The sequence below is a fragment of the Rhinolophus ferrumequinum genome, chromosome 14, assembly GCF_004115265.2.
Source record: "Rhinolophus ferrumequinum isolate MPI-CBG mRhiFer1 chromosome 14, mRhiFer1_v1.p, whole genome shotgun sequence".
NCBI lineage: Eukaryota > Metazoa > Chordata > Mammalia > Chiroptera > Rhinolophidae > Rhinolophus > Rhinolophus ferrumequinum.
The window spans coordinates 73,083,607-73,099,342 of NC_046297.1; the positions used below are offsets into that span (position 1 = coordinate 73,083,607).

The window sequence follows — 15,736 nt, forward strand, 5'->3', positions numbered from 1 at the left end:
AGGAATACCCACCAGACAACGGGTTCTAGCAGGCACCTGGGAACAAGCTCCAGGGACTGCATGGGTGTACCCTCCAGCCTGGCCTGGGACTTTGCAGCAGCACCTTTGGAAGTGTCTTACCTCCAGGCACAGGGCAGTGTGCCCTATGCCACTGCTGATTGGACTAGAAACAGGCACTTGAGCCAGGCTGGACCAATCAGGGCCTGAATCCTGGATCCCACTCCTTGGTTGGCTCTTCTGAGGCCAGGTCGGACCAGTTCTTTGCTGCAGGCTGGAAGGGGCAGTGTGTTCTGTCCCACGATGGGTCCTACCTCCTAGAGTCCTGGAGCTACTCACCCTCGCTCCCACTGCTACCCTCATCTTCCAACCCAGGCTGGGGTGTGGGGGTGGCTCTCAGACTGCCTTCCCAGGCCTTGGGAGGTGTGCACTCCAGGAAGACCCTGGAGCTGGAGCCCGCCCCCACCCCTGCAGAAAAAAAAACACTGCTGGGAGCAAGAGGCAGCTTTACTGAGAGGACATCCAGGGGCGGGTGGCGGTGGGAGACTGGAGGTGAGGGAGAATGCGGTCCTGGGGGTGAGGGAGGGGGTGGGGGTGCCGGCCGCGTCACACGTCTAGGTCAGACTGAGAGCTTGGCTTGTCGTAGGCTTTTGTCTTGCGCAGCAAGACGCCTGGGCTCAAGGCGGCCCCCAGCGGCCAGTGGCGGACCACGTGCCGGTAGGACGTGTCCAGGCAGTCGAAGTAGTTAATGTTGAGCTTCCGGGCGATGTGCCGGCCCAGAAATTCCATTTGCTGTGGGCGCGGGCAGCAGTGAGCTCCCGTCCAGACAGCAGATGCCCCGCCGCTGCTGCACCCCTGGCCAGCCCTTCCCGTCAGCCCTCCCGGCCGCTCCAGCGCAAAGGCCAGGCGGAGGCCCACGTCGTATTCACCCTCTGCCTGTGAAACCCTAAGACCGTAAGCAGTGCTCAGTCATGTTGAACTGAGGAGGGGAGAGGAGCGTCTGGGCCTGGGGTGGGCAGAGCGGAACCCACCTCGTAGCGCTCTGACAGGTGCACCAGCACCAGAGGCTCCAACTTGTAGCCGCACAGAACCAGCTGGAAGAAGCACCTTCCGTAGGCTGGCGAGGGGCACGCGGCTCAGCCTGGGGGTTCCAGGGGGGCGGGGTTCGGGGGAGGGGCAGCAGGCCGGCTTGCCCGCCCCTCCCGGCTCCCAAGCAGGGGCCCCTTCCCTTGCACACCCTCTCCCCGCCCGCCACTGCCGCCCCGTGCGTCACCGTCTGAGCTGCGCGCCAGGCGCACGTAGACCAGGTGCATGGGGCCCTGATACACGGTGTGGCCCTGGATGGAGAAGTGGTACATGCCACGTGTGTGGTTCAGCACCAGGCGGCGCCGCGGCAGCGACGAGATCATGATCCACAGGCCCACGCCCACGCCGTACGCTGGGAGGCCCCACGTCTCCTGCTTCTGCACCTGCGGGTGCCGCGGGGATCTTCTGAGTGGGCTGGGGCGGGGCGCCGCGCGGTGGGCCGGGCCTCCAGGGGAGGTGGACCGCGGGGGACAGCCCGGGAGCTCAGACCTGGCTCACGACACCGAAGCTGATAAGGAAGAGGCAGACGACGAAAAGCAGCATCCCCTTCCACAGTGTGTCCAGGTAGTACTCGAGCACGAAGACTGGGGGCAGCGCGGCGGGCACGCATGAGGATAGCCAGCCCTCGCTCGCAGCCGGGTGTGGCAGTGCCAGGGCTCCCGGCGCGGTCAGCGTCCTGCTGCAGTTTCTGCCGGGGCCCCCGCTCACCGCCCCCCAGACACCAGCTGGCCCCGCCCCCGCCCCCCAGTCCCGCCCCGTTCAGACCCAGGCCCCGCCCCTGCATCCTGCTCGCTAGGTTCGGTTCTCCCGCCCCTCCTGGTTCAGGTTTCGGGCCCCGCCACCCGCCGAGCGCACCGTTGGGCTGCTGCTGTGTGAACGGATAGAAGCTGTTGTTCTTGAGGCGCTTGGCCAGGTGGCGCTCGGTGCAAAAGAGTCCTAGGGCCCAGAGCTGGAAGAGCTTGCCATGGGAAGTCGTGGGCGGACCACTGATCCAGCCCTTGGGGGCCTGGGCCTGGGTCAGGCACAGGCGGTCAGCTGGGCACCTCACCTACCGTGACCCACGGCCCACAGTCGCACTCCTACCTGGGAAGAGAAAGTCTCCAGGGCTGCCATCCAGGAAGGAGCTGGAGCTCTCAGGCAACAGGCAAAACGACACCAGGTGGCATTCCAGGCTGAGCTGCGTCTGAGTTCTAGAAGCTCTAGGTGGAGGATTCTAGAAGAGGCTGTACGTTTGACCACCCCTTCTCTGAAGAGTCCCCTGGTCAGGCCCCTGAAGTGGGCGTGCACTTCCCTGCTAGTCCCCACCCCACCCACCTGAGGCCCCTTGTACAACCTGGTTGGGGTCCTTACCTGAAGGTGGGTTGGCGGGATATCCAGGCCTAAGATGGATTGAAATCTGTAGGCAGGTCCCCCACACCAAACCCTGTGGCTGAGCAGGACCTTCCCGTCTCCCCGCCACATCTGCCCAGACCAGAGCCTCCCAAACCACCAGACATCGTGCCTCAGTATCCCCAAGGATGGGGCACACATGCACTCAATCCAAGATTACAGCCCAGCAGTAAACAGGCAAGGCGCAACAGCCACAGGCAGAATCCGGGGCCTTGGGGGACTACCCTGCAAACAACACAGGCTCCAGGCCAGCTGTAGCCCAGAGTGGTTCCCTCAGGTGTAAGCCTTGTGCCCTCACCCCAACCCCAAGGATCACAGAGAGTTCTTAAAAACTTTTTATTGTAACAAAGCATTCCAACATCCAAAACGGGAAGGGTATGGGGTGGGCTCCCTAGTTGGGAGAGGGGAGGCTGGTGAGCAGCTGCTCCAGGCACCACCGGACTTCCTCTGGGCCCCGGTAGGCGCGCTTCAGGCCCCTGGGAAGGCAGCGGCAGGACTCCAGGTTGAGGTACAGCAGACCTGGGCAGCTGCTGATCACAGAGCTGTGGGGGCACGGCAGGCATGGGGGCGCTGAGCCACGGGCTCCCAGAAGGCCCAGGCCCCAGCAGGGCTGGGCCAGGATAGGGACTGCAACTGACTCTGCCACCCAAGCCACCGAGGCCCAATTCCAATACCCTCGGTGTCCCCGAAGCCAACCCCAAGCAGGGGCTTGGCCAGTATGAGCTCCCCTTTTGGACCCCTGGAACTGGCAAGGAGGCAGGATGGGGGGCAAAGCTCACTGGCTCCAAGGGACTGAGGGAGGGGTGCTGACCTGACAGTGCTGGGTGTGACCCGGGTACCCCTGAGGTTGAGGGAGCACAGGGCTGCATGTGAGTGGCCAGGGGTGCCTGAGAAGACAGCTAGGGCCTGCTCCAGGTCCTTCTCACTGAAGCCCTGGCCACTCAAGTCCAGTTCCCGCAGAGTGTGGCACCACTTGTGGGTCAACAAGGGGCTGCCCTCCTTGGCTAGGGTCAGCCGGTCCGACATGCCATACAGGCCCAGATGGAGCTGCTGCAGCTCTGGAGGTGAGAGGGGTGGGCATGAGCTGCGGTGGGCAAGGGTCCCCACATCGCACCTGCCCAGCCACCCCCAGGGAGAGCTGACCCTGACACGGCAGGTCACGTAGGCCAGCAGGTGTGATTCGGGCACAGCCACGAAGATCCAGCAGGCGCAGGTTAGGGGAACCGCGGAGCAGGCGGCCCAGGGCCTCATCGCTCACGAAGCTGCAGGTGGGGCCGGCGAGGCAGAGCTCCTCAAGGTTGGGGAAGCCTGGGCCAGGAGTCCCCACGCGTCCGGAAGGTTTGGGCAGCCACATCAGGTTCAGCAGCCGCAGCACCTGGGAGCAAGGCCCAGGCTGCAGGTGGGGAGGGCGTGACAAGTGGGAGAGGCGGGGCGGCAGGTACCTGCAGCTGGGGACATCCTTTCTGCAGGGCCTCTACAGGCAGCTGGAGGGGGGTGTTGTTGGGGTTGATGCCTGAGCTCACTTCCAAGACTTGCAGCTGGGGACAGCAGCTGCCCTGCAGGGGGTGGGGGGAGAGGGGTGGACACGGGCTCAGTGCCTGGCAGTACCTGGCTCAGCACCCACTCTGCTTCTGCCTGTCACCAACCTACCAGCAGTGCACCCAAGATGGCTGTTGTCTGGGAGCTGTACGTCAGCCACAGCTTGCGCATTCGCGGCCCCACCTCCTCCAAGAAGCTCACCATGGCTGTGGATTCCACCTGGAGACCCAGCACAGGAGTATCTGTCACCTTGGCCCAGGCTGCTTCGGGGGCCCTGGGGACAACGTGCTCACCATGGAGTGCTGTATGTCCAGGCTGTGGAGCTGGGGGCAGGCTCTGGCTAGCATGATCAGAGTGTCAGGGGTCACACCGTGGCAATCGGAAAGCTTGAGGAAGGTGAGCTGAGGACAGGACTCGCTAACCAGCTGTAGAAGACACAGGGCCAGTGGATTGGGGGAGGGCAGGCTGTCCACAAGCGAAAGAAACCAGTGGCTGGTGCCACTTTACGCCACTCTACTTCCTCAGCTATGACCTCCTTTCTACCTCCCTGTTGAAGGAGACAACAAAAAAGGAGAACCAGGCAGGTATCCCCATGGGACAGCATTGGGTCCCCTGGTGCCTGACCCACTCCGTGGAAGTACTGGGCAACCCCACACTATCACAGCTGGCGTGCAGGGCAGCCTGGAGCTCTCACCTTCAACATGGAGTGTACCCGGGACTTCCAGTGGATGAGGGTCAGCTTCTGGAGCTGTGAGAACCTGGGCGGACAGCAGAGGCAGAGATGCAGTGTCCTCCCCACCCATCACCTTGGTGTAGGGACACAGGAAGGTGCCTGGGGCTTTCCACACAATGCAGGTGGAGTGAGGGGGTCAGGAAAAAAGGGAGCTCCTCACCGGCTGGGCATCAGGCATTCCAGGGAAGCAAGGAGCTTCTCTTCGGCCTTGGCCCCGCCAGCTTTGGCCCCGCCTTTGGTGGGCCGGCCAGCCAGTGGGGGCGACAGGGTCACGGTGTGCCAGAGAGCTGGCTGGGAAGCGGCCTCGTGCCAGCGGCGGCACACGCGTGCAGCCCTGGAAGAAAATCTCTGCTGAGGAGTCGGGCCGTTTGAGACCGATGCCCCCCCTACCGGAGGCCGCAACTCTTACAACAACAAAGAGAATCCCTCAGGTCAAAGTGAGGCCCCTGGGGCTCCAACTGGACCCTGTGAGAGACTGCGCTCTGACACGCGTGCGTACGCGCTCACTTTCGTCCTCTGCCGCCGCCTCTGCCACCCGCGCCGTGGCAACCGGTCAGCCTGAGCTATGCCGCTGCACCCAATGGGCCGGGGTACCTGCCGAGGAAGGGCATGGGCCCATCAACCGCCACCAGCAGCCCGAAAATCTGCAGCAGGATTTCCAATGGAATGCGGTCGCCCCAGCCCGGGTCGGGTGCCTGCGGCGGCGCGGGTACGGGTGCGGGCGCGGGTCTGGGCCTGGCCTTGGCCGCGGCAGCGCGGGTCCCTAGGGGCGGCAGCCGCTGAGGGCGGCGGGCCACGCGCCTGTGCGCGCGGGCGCGGGAGGGCCCCGGGCCGGGCAGCACCAACAGCATGCTGTCCGACTGCAGCAGGTGGTACCCGGAGCCGCTCGGCGCCAGCCGATCCCACCACCAGTCCTCGGCTGAACGGCCCCGCGGCCCGGCCGGCGGCGCGCCCCGGACTCGGCGCCGGGCCCGCCGGGCCACACCTGGAGCCATTACCACCCGCAGCACTCCAGGGCCCGCCCCAGAAGAGCGGAAGGGGCGGGTGCGGTGGCGGAAGGGGCGGGACTTCCGGCGGCGGGCCATGCTGGGGGCGGGTCAGTCCGGGGTTCTCCCGAGTGCCCGGCAGTGAGTTGGAGTCCTTGCTGAGGTTCAGCCACATTCCGGGTCCCACCGGCTCTGGGTTGAGCCGAGACCCTGGGCTGGAGGCAGCGCCATCACAGTGTGGCGGGACAGCTGGCCGCCGGGTCAGGGAGCGCGCGGGAGCTGGACCCGGAGGCGCGGGGACCCCGGCGCCCTGAACAGCTCTCGGCCGCCCACCTGACGCGACGAGGGCGGCGCCCGCCGCGGCCACACCCCTTCAGGATCGCCAGTCCGCTCCGGCCGTCCTGGGTCTCGCAGAAACCCTGGACTCCCCAGGTGGGCTTAGAAGTCGCAACCGTACGCAGGGCTCCTGAGAGATGCCCCTGTCCCCGGCTCCTTGTCCCTGTGTTCGTTTTGGGGTGAGGGTGGTGGTGGTCTTGACAACTCGGACCCGAAGTCAGCTCCGTCTTTCATCATTGTCCCCTGGGGCCGGCCGTGGCGCCTTGGGCCCGGCTTCCTGCTTCTCTTCCTGACGGCCTTGCGGTGTCCTGGTCCCGACACCGGCGGCAGGTGCTACTTGGTATGCTTTGGCCCCTCCCCCCCACCCCACCCCCGGGCACTCTTCACTTTCCTTGGTCTTGGCGGTCTACCCTCTTCTGTCTGACTCGGGTCTCTTGGTTGTGGTCCCGCATGCGCGTCTGTTTCCTTCAGGCTACCAAGGGTCTTCAGTTTCCAGAAGACACGAAGCGCCTTCTTTGGACCTAGGTGGGGAAGGAAGGGCTTGGCTGTGACCTTTGCCCTGTCCCGGAGGGTCCAGCCTTGGCTGAATGGCTGCAGCCCCGCTGGGCCGTGTGGTGCTGACCCACCTGCTGGTCGCCCTCTTTGGCATGGGCTCCTGGGCTGCCGTCAACGGGATCTGGGTGGAGCTGCCTGTGGTGGTAAAAGACCTTCCCGAGGGTGAGTGCGAATGTGCCCTGGAAGGAGGGCCGCTGCGGCTTTGTCCCTTAGCACCCTGCCTGACGGCCTCCTCCCTTCCCTGCAGGTTGGAGCCTCCCCTCGTACCTGTCTGTGCTTGTGGCACTGGGCAACGTGGGTCTGCTGCTGGTGACCCTGTGGAGACGGCTGGCCCCGGGCAAGGGCGAGCGCATCCCCATCCAGGTGGTGCAGGCACTGAGTGTGGTGGGCACAGCCCTGCTGGCCCTGCTGTGGCACCAGGTGGCAACAGTGGCAGGGCAGCACCACTCCGTGGCCTTCCTGACGCTGGCCTTGGTGCTGGCTCTGGCCTGCTGTGCCTCTAATGTCACTTTCCTGCCCTTCCTGAGCCACCTGCCGCCTGCCTTCTTGCGGTCTTTCTTTCTGGGTCAGGGCCTCAGTGCCCTGTTGCCCTGCGTGCTGGCCCTCGTGCAGGGCGTGGGCCGCCTTGAGTGCGCGCCCGCCCCCACCAACGGCACCCCAGGGCCCCCCTACAACTTCCCAGAGCGTTTTCCTGCCAGCACCTTCTTCTGGGCGCTGAACGCCCTTCTGGTCACTTCGGCTGCTGCCTTCCAGGGTCTCCTGCTGCTGTTGCCATCACCACCGTCCATGCCCACATGGGGCCCAGGGCCTGGCCTGCGGGTGGGAGCCCCAGGAGTGGAGGAGGAGGAAGGCGAGGCGGCCTTGCCGCTGCAGGAGCCTGCGGTCCGGGCGGCGGGCACCATGCCCAACCCGGACCCTGAATCCCCGCGGCTGCTCCCTGCCCGCAGTGCCTGCCTGCTGGGCCTGCTGGCTGTCACCAACGCACTGACCAACGGCGTGCTGCCTGCCATTCAGAGCTTCTCCTGCCTGCCCTACGGCCGTCTGTCCTACCACCTGGCCGTGGTGCTGGGCAGCGCCGCCAACCCCCTCGCCTGCTTCCTGGCCATGGGCGTGCTGTGCAGGTGCACAAGGGGCCTTAAGCCACTTGGGGTTGGACCTCAGGGAGGGTGGGGCCCAGTCCTGGCACAGCTAGCCCTGAGTTTCTTCTTACCCTTGGCAGGTCCCTGGCTGGGCTGGGCGGTCTCTCTCTGCTGGGTGTGCTCTTTGGGGCCTACTTGATGGTGCTGGCAGTCCTGAGCCCCTGCCCGCCCCTAGTGGGCACCACTGCGGGGACGGTCCTTGTGGTAAGTACACTGGGGACACTGAGGCAAGGAGGGCGGCAGAGGGGAGGTTTGCCATAGAGCGGGGCGTGTCAAACTCAGCCGGCTGCTGTGTGCCCTCCCAGGTGCTGTCGTGGGTGCTGTGTCTGGGGCTGTTCTCATACGTGAAGGTGGCTGCCAGCTCCCTGCTGCATGGCGGGGGTCGGCCGGCACTGCTGGCAGCTGGTGTGGCCATCCAGGTGGGCTCCCTGCTTGGTGCTGTCGCCATGTTTCCGCCCACCAGCGTCTACCACGTGTTCCGCAGTGGGAAGGATTGTGTGGACCCGTGTGGACCGTAAATCCGGGCAGGTGGGGACCTCACTCCGCCTAACCCGTGTCAGGCGGGGCCGTCACAGTGCCTGACTGCTCGCGGCCCCGGAGGCCCGCCCCATGCGGGGCATGCTTGTGCACACCTGCACACTCCATAGGACGCCCTGGCACTTCTACCAGGTGGGGACCACAGAGCAGGTCCGGAGTCCTGGCCCGGCTGGGGCGGGGGCTGTGGCCCTGGCACCTGCGTGGGATTTGCATAGTAAAGCATTTTTGTTCCTGAGTCCAAGGTGCTGATCCCTAGAGCACTTTTCCTGTGAGGAGAGGCTTTCCCTAAGGCACAGCGGTGACCTTGCTGTTCAGGAGCCCACCACCTCCAAGCTGCTCTCCTGGGACCTGGGGCTGTGCCCTCTGAGCCCAGGATTGCTCCCCCCTCCCCCCACCCCCTGAGACCAGCCCAAAGGCCAGCTTCCAAGGCTGGGAGCCTGGGCTGAGGTCCTACACAGGCTTCAGTCGTCAGAGGAATGTGGTACCCACCCAATGCCAGCCCACCTGGCATCTTCCCAGCTAGATCACTGCTCCACAAGCGTCTCGAACCATGCGGTGGGCCGAGCTAGCCGGGCATGAGGGTCTGGCAGGATAGGCTTTGTGACCTGGGTATGGCCCGCCTGCCCACTGCTCTGGGGGCGAGGGGAGAACAATCCTGTCAGGGGATTTACACCAGGGGTTTGTTGCAAGGCCTGGGCTCATACTGAGGGAGGGTGCGGTGTAAGGTTCCAGCCAATCTTAGGACACTTTTGCTCAAGAGCACTGTCGGCTCTCCTGAGCCACCAGCCTCCAGTTTCCGGCTTCTTCCGCAGTCAATGCCGCAAAGGCCCCACACCCTTTGTTCAGGCAGACGTGGCAGCAGCTGCCTTCTACCTGCACGGCCGGGCCTGCCCTGGGACCTTGCTTGTTGGTGTCTGTGGGGAGTGGGGCCTCAGCACCAGCATGGGCCTGTGCTGGTCGGACCCGGGGGTTCTCCCACAACAAGGGCTACAGGGAAGCGGAGTGAGGACCAGAGCCAGGCAGGAGGGATGGAGGCTGTAGTGGGGCGGGGATCCCCCTCTCCCCTCAGGGAGCCAGGAACCCCGGTTGTGATCCAATGTGGCTGGCCTGGCCTCAAGACCCCATTCTCAGACAAAGGGCCCCGCTTCTGCAGGGGAGCCCTGCAGCCACAAGTAGCGGGGAGTGTGGGTGCTGGATCAGCAGCCCCTCTGCCTTTCGCCCCAGCTCCTCCCATGGTCTCCAGTGCCCAGGTGCCACTGGTCCTTGCCTTGGCCTGTGCCTGGGCCTCTGGGCCTTGTCTCCCTCCCCCTGCCCCCCTTCGTCCTTCCTGCTTTGGCAGGACCAGCTGAGCATGAGCGAGTCCCCAGTGGGAGGGAAGGACCCGCAGGCCCTGACCATTGGAGCTTCTGTTCTGGGGTTCCATGAAGCCCTTGGTGGGGATGGCCCCCAGTGGCTCAGACACAGCCCAGCCCTGAGGGCAGGAGGCTGCCCGCCAGGCCCTAGCCTCCCAGGGTTGGGGGCTGCAGAAGCCACCTTTGGTGGTGGTGGTGGGTGGAGATTCAGAGGGAAGAGGTCAAAGGGGTGGGGTGGGTGGCATGGCCGTGGGCCTTGGTGCGCCCTCCCCACTCCTCCTCTGAGTGTCCTCGTCCATCAGCACCCATCCCTGCCCACCCTGGGGCTAGAGCTGGTGGGGCTCTCCTGGTTCCTTCCTACTGTCCCTCCCGTCCGGCAGTGATCAAAGGCACTTACGGAGCCTCTGCTGCCCATGTGTGTGTGTGCCAGGCCCAAAGGCCCCAGAGGCAAGGCCTTGTGGGACATGCATGGAGGGGGTACGTGGCCCTGAGCAGGGGGCCAGGGGTGGGGGTGGGTAGCTTGGGGAAGCCACTGCCCTTTGAAGTCTCCAGGGCCTTCCTGTAAGTGCCCTGTAGGAAACAGGGCAGGGGCCAAATAACAAGGGGAGGAAGATGCCGCCCGGCACGCCCTTCCCACTCATGGCTGCCCAGGACAGGCCAGTGGCCAGGGCGGCAGGACACCCACCACGCCAGCCCCTCAGAGCTGGGTCCTGCCCCCAGTACCCATGAGGGCATGTGCACTTCCCACTGGACAGCAGGTGGCAGCCGCCGTGAGGCTCAGCCCTGCCCAAAGGGCCCCTCAGGCCAGGGGCCGGGGGACTTGCAGAAGACCCCAGAAGGAGGCCGTGGCCAAGGCAGGATGTAAGGCGCCATGTCCCCAGAGGGCAGCCTCCTGGATGACAGCAAAGCCTGAGCCACAAGGGCCACAGTTGCACGTCCCGCTACCAGGAGCAGGCCCCTCAGTTCCTCAGAACGAGAGAAGGGCCAGCCAGGGCACGGCCACAGGCAGCCTCCTTTCCCAGGTGTGGCCGTCTCACCTGAGATAGCCAGTGAGCGCCAGGACAGGGCCAGGGGACTAAAGGTAAGGCCTTCACCTTCCTTCAGTCCTGTTCTTCTCAGCCCACGGAGGCCTTGGGCAGGTGTGTGTCCCGGTGGCTGTAGATGTGACAGCACCTCTGTGAGAGAATGGTCCTGTCCCCTCATTCGCATCTGCCCAGAACCCCCACTGCCTGACTTGGGAGACACTGGAGACGATGGTCCTTTAAGGGACTCCTTCTCCTCCATGGGATTCAAAGGGACCTCCTAGCTTTCCTGGCTCTAGAAAATGGGAGTGTGGGACTGGCTGGGCCCCTTGCCAGGGAATGGGCACAGGTCAGCAATTCCAGAATCTGCCGCTGGCCAGGCCCCCACCCCAGCAAGCCTGCTTCCCATGGCTGTGGGGTCACTTGGGCTCCCCGCCCCAAGCACTGGCCTCATTCTCCCCAGTGAACCTCCAGGGTCTCTGAGGCCACTGGGGTTCTGGTGGGGTGTTTATGGCAGAATCCCCTGCCCCTGGCCTAGCCGATCCAGTCATGGTGCCTGCAGAGGAGTGTTCCATGACTAAACCCCCTCAGAGACTGAGTGACCTCACCCCCGTGGCCCCCCTGTGCTGGTTCCAGGGATGGCCCAGCTTTCCCCTTATGTGGGGCCGGTCACGCCCCCGTGCCCCACACACCTGGCCCTGTGCTGTATAGCCCTTGAACACCTGCCATGTGGTGCGGAGGGCCCCAGGTCTGTATTGCTGCCCAAGACGCCCCTTGTGTGGAAGTTCCCTTAACAAATTGTCCATGCAGTTGTCAGCCTCTTTGGTCTCTCAGCCTCGGGAAATTCTCTGTAACAATGCCCATCCTCCCGCCGGCGGTGGTTGAATTGGAGCAAATCAGGGCCCACCATGAGCTCTGTCTTGGGGCTGTCAGTCATCCCAAATACTCAGGGAGCTCAGGTGAGAATGAAGATGCCCCAGAGGCAAGCAGAGTGAGAAGTGGAGCAAGGCAGAACTGACACCATCCTGGATTGCCTGGATCCAGCTGTGCCTGAAGCCTGATCCAAGTTATGCAGACCCATGATTCCTTGCTTGTTTGAGCAAAGGCAAGTTGGGTGCCATCTGTCACAGCTGAGGGAACGGTGAAACCCTCTTGTCCCGTCCTTGGAGCATGTAGAACAGCAGACCTTTGGACGCACAGTTCTGTCCCATCTGTTTGGAACCCGGTCGTATATCAGCCTCACATGAAGTTTTATAAAAATACAGATGTCTGGGGTCTGCTGTAGACTCAGTAAGTTGCTTTATTGGTGTTTTTGCTTATATTCTTGGCATTCGATGTATATAATGTCTCAGGGTTATATATGTCATCATTTTTTCCAATAAAAATTTACATAATTTTTAATGAGTGTAAATATTACTCATATTTATAAATCAGATGGAACGTTCACTGTCTTCTCCAAAAACGGTTAGCCATGGCCCTTGAGATTTTTTTTTTTAACTTTTATTTAAGTATGTTTTTCCAGGACCCATCAGCTCCAAGTCAAACAGTTGTCTCAGTCTAGTTGTGAAAGGCGCAGCTCACTGGCCCATGTGGGGATCGAACCGGCGACCTTGTTAAGAGCACCGCCCTCTAACCACTGAGCAACCAGTCACCCCGGCCCTTGAGATCTTGTCTTAATTTTTTTTAAAAAATTGGTTTATTATCTTTGCGTGTCCCAGAAACAACCGATTTTCTTTGTCAGTTACATTATTTTTTTGAATGCTCACCAGACCTCTTAACATTTGAAAATGTTGGGTGCAGTAAGTTAACCACCCCACAGAGTCTGTCACTTCTGTTTGGCCTGAGGCCTGGCAGTCAGTGCCAGCTAGAGACTGTCCCCAATGAAGGACGGGACCAGGCCCTTCAGGTCTCCTCCCTTCAGAGATGACTCTGGACACAGCTTGTGCTGCTGCCGCTCAGAAGCCTTTTGGGCGGGTCCAGGCTGAGGCGGCATTTCCAGCCTGTCTCCCAGACTGTTCACCCTGAGCCAGGCTGCTCACAAATGACAACAGGGGAGGGCAAAGCTACGTGGCCATTTGCCAGAACACAGTGGATGCTGTTTCACGTTCTGTTTCCTGGGTACAGAAGGAAGCCCCTTTCTCCTCCAGCATCCTGGGCTAAAATGTATGACAGAGACCTTAGCCTGACATAATCAGCTGCGGTGTCGTGGTGGCCACCATGTCTGCACGCACTGTGTTGCAATCCTTTCTTTTCCCGGAATACATCTTTTTGGGGATGGAATACCTAGTCAATACTGTTTTACTGCCAATATCTGTAACCCAGATCAATTTACTAGACTCCTGAAAGGCAACCCCCTTTTTTTTTTTTTAAGATTTTATTGGGGAAGGGGAAGAGGACTTTATTGGGGAACAGTGTGTACTTCCAGGACTTTTTTTCCAAGTCAAGTTGTTGTCCTTTCAATCTTAGTTGTGGAGGGTGCCGTTCAGCTTCAAGTTGTTGTCCTTTCAGTTTTAGTTGTGGAGGGCGCAGCTCAGCTCCAGGTCCAGTTGCCGTTTTCTAGTTGCAGGGGGCACAGCCCACCATCCCCTGTGGGAGTCAAATCGGCAACCTTGTGGTTGAGAGGACGCACTCCAACCAACTGAGCCATCTGGGAGCTCAGCGGCAGCTCAGCTCAAGGCGCCGTGTTCAATTTTAGTTGCAGGTAGTTGCAGGGGGCGCTGCCCACCATCCCTTGCGGGACTCGAGGAATTGAACTGGCAACCTTGTGGTTGAGAGCCTGTGCTCCAACCAACTGAGCCATCCGGGAGGCAGCTCAACTCAAGGTGCTGTGTTCAATCTTAGTTGCATGGGGCGCTGCCCCACCGTCCCTCGTGGGATGGTGAACCTTGTAGTTGAGAGCCCACTGGCCCATGTGGGAATCGAACCGGTAGCCTTCGGAGTTAGGAGCATGGAGCTCTAACTGCCTGAGCCACCGGGCTGGCCCCAAGGCAACCCTTTTAAATCAAGCTGATTCTCACTGACTCATCCCCATCCAGACTCTTATTGACACTGTCCTTACTTTTCATGGCAACCTAGATATTTCCGCAGGTTCAGGAAGTCTCCTTTTCACCAAGATACATATTGGAAGCTGGTGCTGTGTCCCAGGCTTGCAGCTGCCACCTGCCCACGTGGCTCGTTACTCCGGTCTGATCGGCTTTACAGGACTCGTGCTGACTTGAAGGAGTCAATGCCTACAAAACGCTCTTAGGGTTTTGTGGATTCTGGGCCTTACAGGTCATCAGGAGGGTCACTTCCTAGAAGGCCCAGGAAACTAGAAATTTGACCCCAAAATGGGAATTGTGTTTCTCACCCTGAGATAACAAATTACAGGGTTTTGAAAGTCTAACCTGAGGTTTCTTATGAAAACTACCAGCAAAGCAAACTTAAGGTGTTGGTATGTGAGCACTTGCAGCACCCAGCGAAATAACTGGGCAATGCTGACTGAGATCAGCCTCATTTTATGGCCCAGAGAGATCTCTGTTTGAGATCTTTTCTTTAATCAAAAGGGTGGGGGGAGACGGTGATGAAAATGTTAAACTTTGGAGTAAACAAAATGTATTACTGGTACTTCCAGTGGAAAACCACACATTGTTTAGCATCCACCCTCTGGGACCTGATTCCCACTCTGTTGGGCCCCTGCCTGTCCCCCTTTGAGCTATTTTATAGGTCTGAAGATTGCAGATGACCAACAGCAATGCAAATACTTCTTTTTTATAGACATGCAAATAAATTTGGTCCACTGGAGAGTCAAGTGTTTTCTTCCTGTGGAAAAAGCAAATCTCCATCTGTTTTAAAATTCATTTCAGCATCCCTTCACTCCATATAAATCTGTGGTTTTGAACTTCTCTTTTGAACTCATAACTACTTTCCTGGTTCTCTCATTAGTCAATGACTTAAATTACCCTTTGACACACTGTACTAGTTTCCTAGGGTTGCTGGAACAAATTATCACAAACTTGATGCCTGACAATAATAGAAATTTATTCTGTGACAGTGCGAGAGGCCAGAAGTCTGAAATCAAAGTGTTGGCAGGGCTGGTTCCTTCTGGAGGCTTGGAAGGAGCATCTGTTCCAGGCTTCTCTCCAGCTTCTGGACACTGCCAGCCGTCCCTGGCATCTCTTGGCTTGTAGCCAATCACTCCAGTCTCTGACTGTCTTAACATGGACTTTTCCTCCATGTCTCAGTCCTCCTTCTCTTTCTTTTATGAGGACCCCAGTCATTGGATTTAGGGTCCATCCTCATCCAGGATGATCTCAGAGACCCTTAACTACATCTGTAACAACACTATTTCCAAATCAAGTCACACCACAAGTTCCCAAGCTTACAACTTGGACATACCTTTTAAGGGGCACATTGTTCAATGGTCATACACATTTTCATTTTACATCTGTGAAAGTCATGCTTCTTAATACACACTTCCGCTCTTTTTTCTTTAACAGCAGTTTTGGAAGCTCAAGGGCCTGGAAACACCAGGGTGCTGGGAGATTCGGAAGATGGGCTTGGGAGTGGGAGACAGGAGGGAGGCCTGAAGTGGACGGTGTCCGGGGTTTGACTGGAACAGGAGTGGTGGTCACTTGGGGAGAGATTTTCTTGGTGCCCCTGGGGCCCAGCAGTCGAACTTTGGGGGAATCGACTCCACAAAGCACCACGTGGTGTCGGGGATGGGGGAGATACCCCCATTCAATCCAGGGCCTGTGCCCTGCCATGCAGAAGGAGACCCCACAGTCTGGGACAGGAGCCCAGGGCAGTACTAGGGTCCTCTGATGGGGAAAGAAGACACAGATCATTTCTTTGTGTCTTGGGGTGGGAAGCTGCTCTACTTTATTCCCTGAGAGCAGACAGGAAAGCCCTCCTTCCACCCCCATTCCCAGCCCCATGGTGGCTCAGGCTTCCAGCAGAGTGCACGTCACCAGGTGCAGCACACGTTTATCCTCCAGGCTCACCTTGCTGTTGTCATTGTCACTTCTCAGGTGCCCCCAAGGCATTTCTGTGTCAGCCTACACTATTTCCAGACCTTTGGTGGGGA

The 15,736-nt window shown here is 60.4% G+C and overlaps 3 protein-coding genes across 4 annotated transcripts; 1 reads left to right on the forward strand and 2 right to left on the reverse strand.

Moving 5' to 3' along the window:
- Positions 1-593: 593 nt before the first annotated feature.
- On the reverse strand, positions 594-2,544 carry TMEM249 (transmembrane protein 249). The gene is made up of 6 exons (XM_033126002.1): positions 2,434-2,544; positions 1,939-2,131; positions 1,573-1,667; positions 1,271-1,466; positions 1,029-1,114; positions 594-789 (listed from the first exon to the last, which is right to left on the reverse strand). The coding sequence occupies exons 1-6, from the start codon at positions 2,542-2,544 to the stop codon at positions 604-606; spliced, it is 867 nt and encodes a 288-aa protein (XP_032981893.1). The 3' UTR covers positions 594-603.
- A 259-nt stretch (positions 2,545-2,803) lies between these two features.
- FBXL6 (F-box and leucine rich repeat protein 6) lies at positions 2,804-5,769 on the reverse strand. The gene is made up of 9 exons (XM_033126284.1): positions 5,339-5,769; positions 4,905-5,078; positions 4,706-4,769; positions 4,305-4,436; positions 4,123-4,230; positions 3,915-4,028; positions 3,616-3,847; positions 3,284-3,530; positions 2,804-3,014 (listed from the first exon to the last, which is right to left on the reverse strand). Exons 1-9 carry the CDS (start codon positions 5,737-5,739, stop codon positions 2,864-2,866), a joined length of 1,623 nt encoding a protein of 540 aa, XP_032982175.1. The 5' UTR covers positions 5,740-5,769; the 3' UTR covers positions 2,804-2,863.
- Positions 5,770-5,836: 67 nt separating this feature from the next.
- On the forward strand, positions 5,837-12,039 carry SLC52A2 (solute carrier family 52 member 2). 2 transcript variants are annotated; one of them, XM_033126323.1, is made up of 5 exons: positions 5,837-6,162; positions 6,538-6,783; positions 6,869-7,742; positions 7,841-7,964; positions 8,066-12,039. In XM_033126323.1, exons 2-5 carry the CDS (start codon positions 6,654-6,656, stop codon positions 8,276-8,278), a joined length of 1,341 nt encoding a protein of 446 aa, XP_032982214.1. In that variant the 5' UTR covers positions 5,837-6,162; positions 6,538-6,653; the 3' UTR covers positions 8,279-12,039. The 2 variants fall into 2 exon arrangements, with proteins under 2 accessions (XP_032982214.1, XP_032982215.1); XM_033126324.1 differs by lacking the exon at positions 5,837-6,162 and adding an exon at positions 6,179-6,396.
- The last annotated feature ends 3,697 nt before the right edge of the window (positions 12,040-15,736 follow it).

Excerpts from the sequence above, each read along its gene's own strand:
- TMEM249 (XM_033126002.1), bottom strand. The coding sequence starts at position 2,544 with ATGTGGCGGGGAGACGGGAAGGTCCTGCTCAGCCACAGGGTTTGGTGT. Across the intron at positions 2,132-2,433 it reads TCCCGCCAACCCACCTTCAG|GTGAGGTGCCCAGCTGACCG; the intron begins GTAAGGACCCCA and ends GGGTCACGGTAG. Across the intron at positions 1,668-1,938 it reads CACACAGCAGCAGCCCAACG|TCTTCGTGCTCGAGTACTAC; the intron begins GTGCGCTCGGCG and ends CGCTGCCCCCAG.
- FBXL6 (XM_033126284.1), bottom strand. The coding sequence starts at position 5,739 with ATGGCTCCAGGTGTGGCCCGGCGGGCCCGGCGCCGAGTCCGGGGCGCG. Across the intron at positions 4,029-4,122 it reads CCATCTTGGGTGCACTGCTG|GGCAGCTGCTGTCCCCAGCT; the intron begins GTAGGTTGGTGA and ends CACCCCCTGCAG. Across the intron at positions 3,531-3,615 it reads ACGTGACCTGCCGTGTCAGG|AGCTGCAGCAGCTCCATCTG; the intron begins GTCAGCTCTCCC and ends TCTCACCTCCAG.
- SLC52A2 (XM_033126323.1), top strand. The coding sequence starts at position 6,654 with ATGGCTGCAGCCCCGCTGGGCCGTGTGGTGCTGACCCACCTGCTGGTC. Across the intron at positions 6,784-6,868 it reads GGTAAAAGACCTTCCCGAGG|GTTGGAGCCTCCCCTCGTAC; the intron begins GTGAGTGCGAAT and ends CCTTCCCTGCAG. Across the intron at positions 7,965-8,065 it reads CTGCGGGGACGGTCCTTGTG|GTGCTGTCGTGGGTGCTGTG; the intron begins GTAAGTACACTG and ends GTGCCCTCCCAG.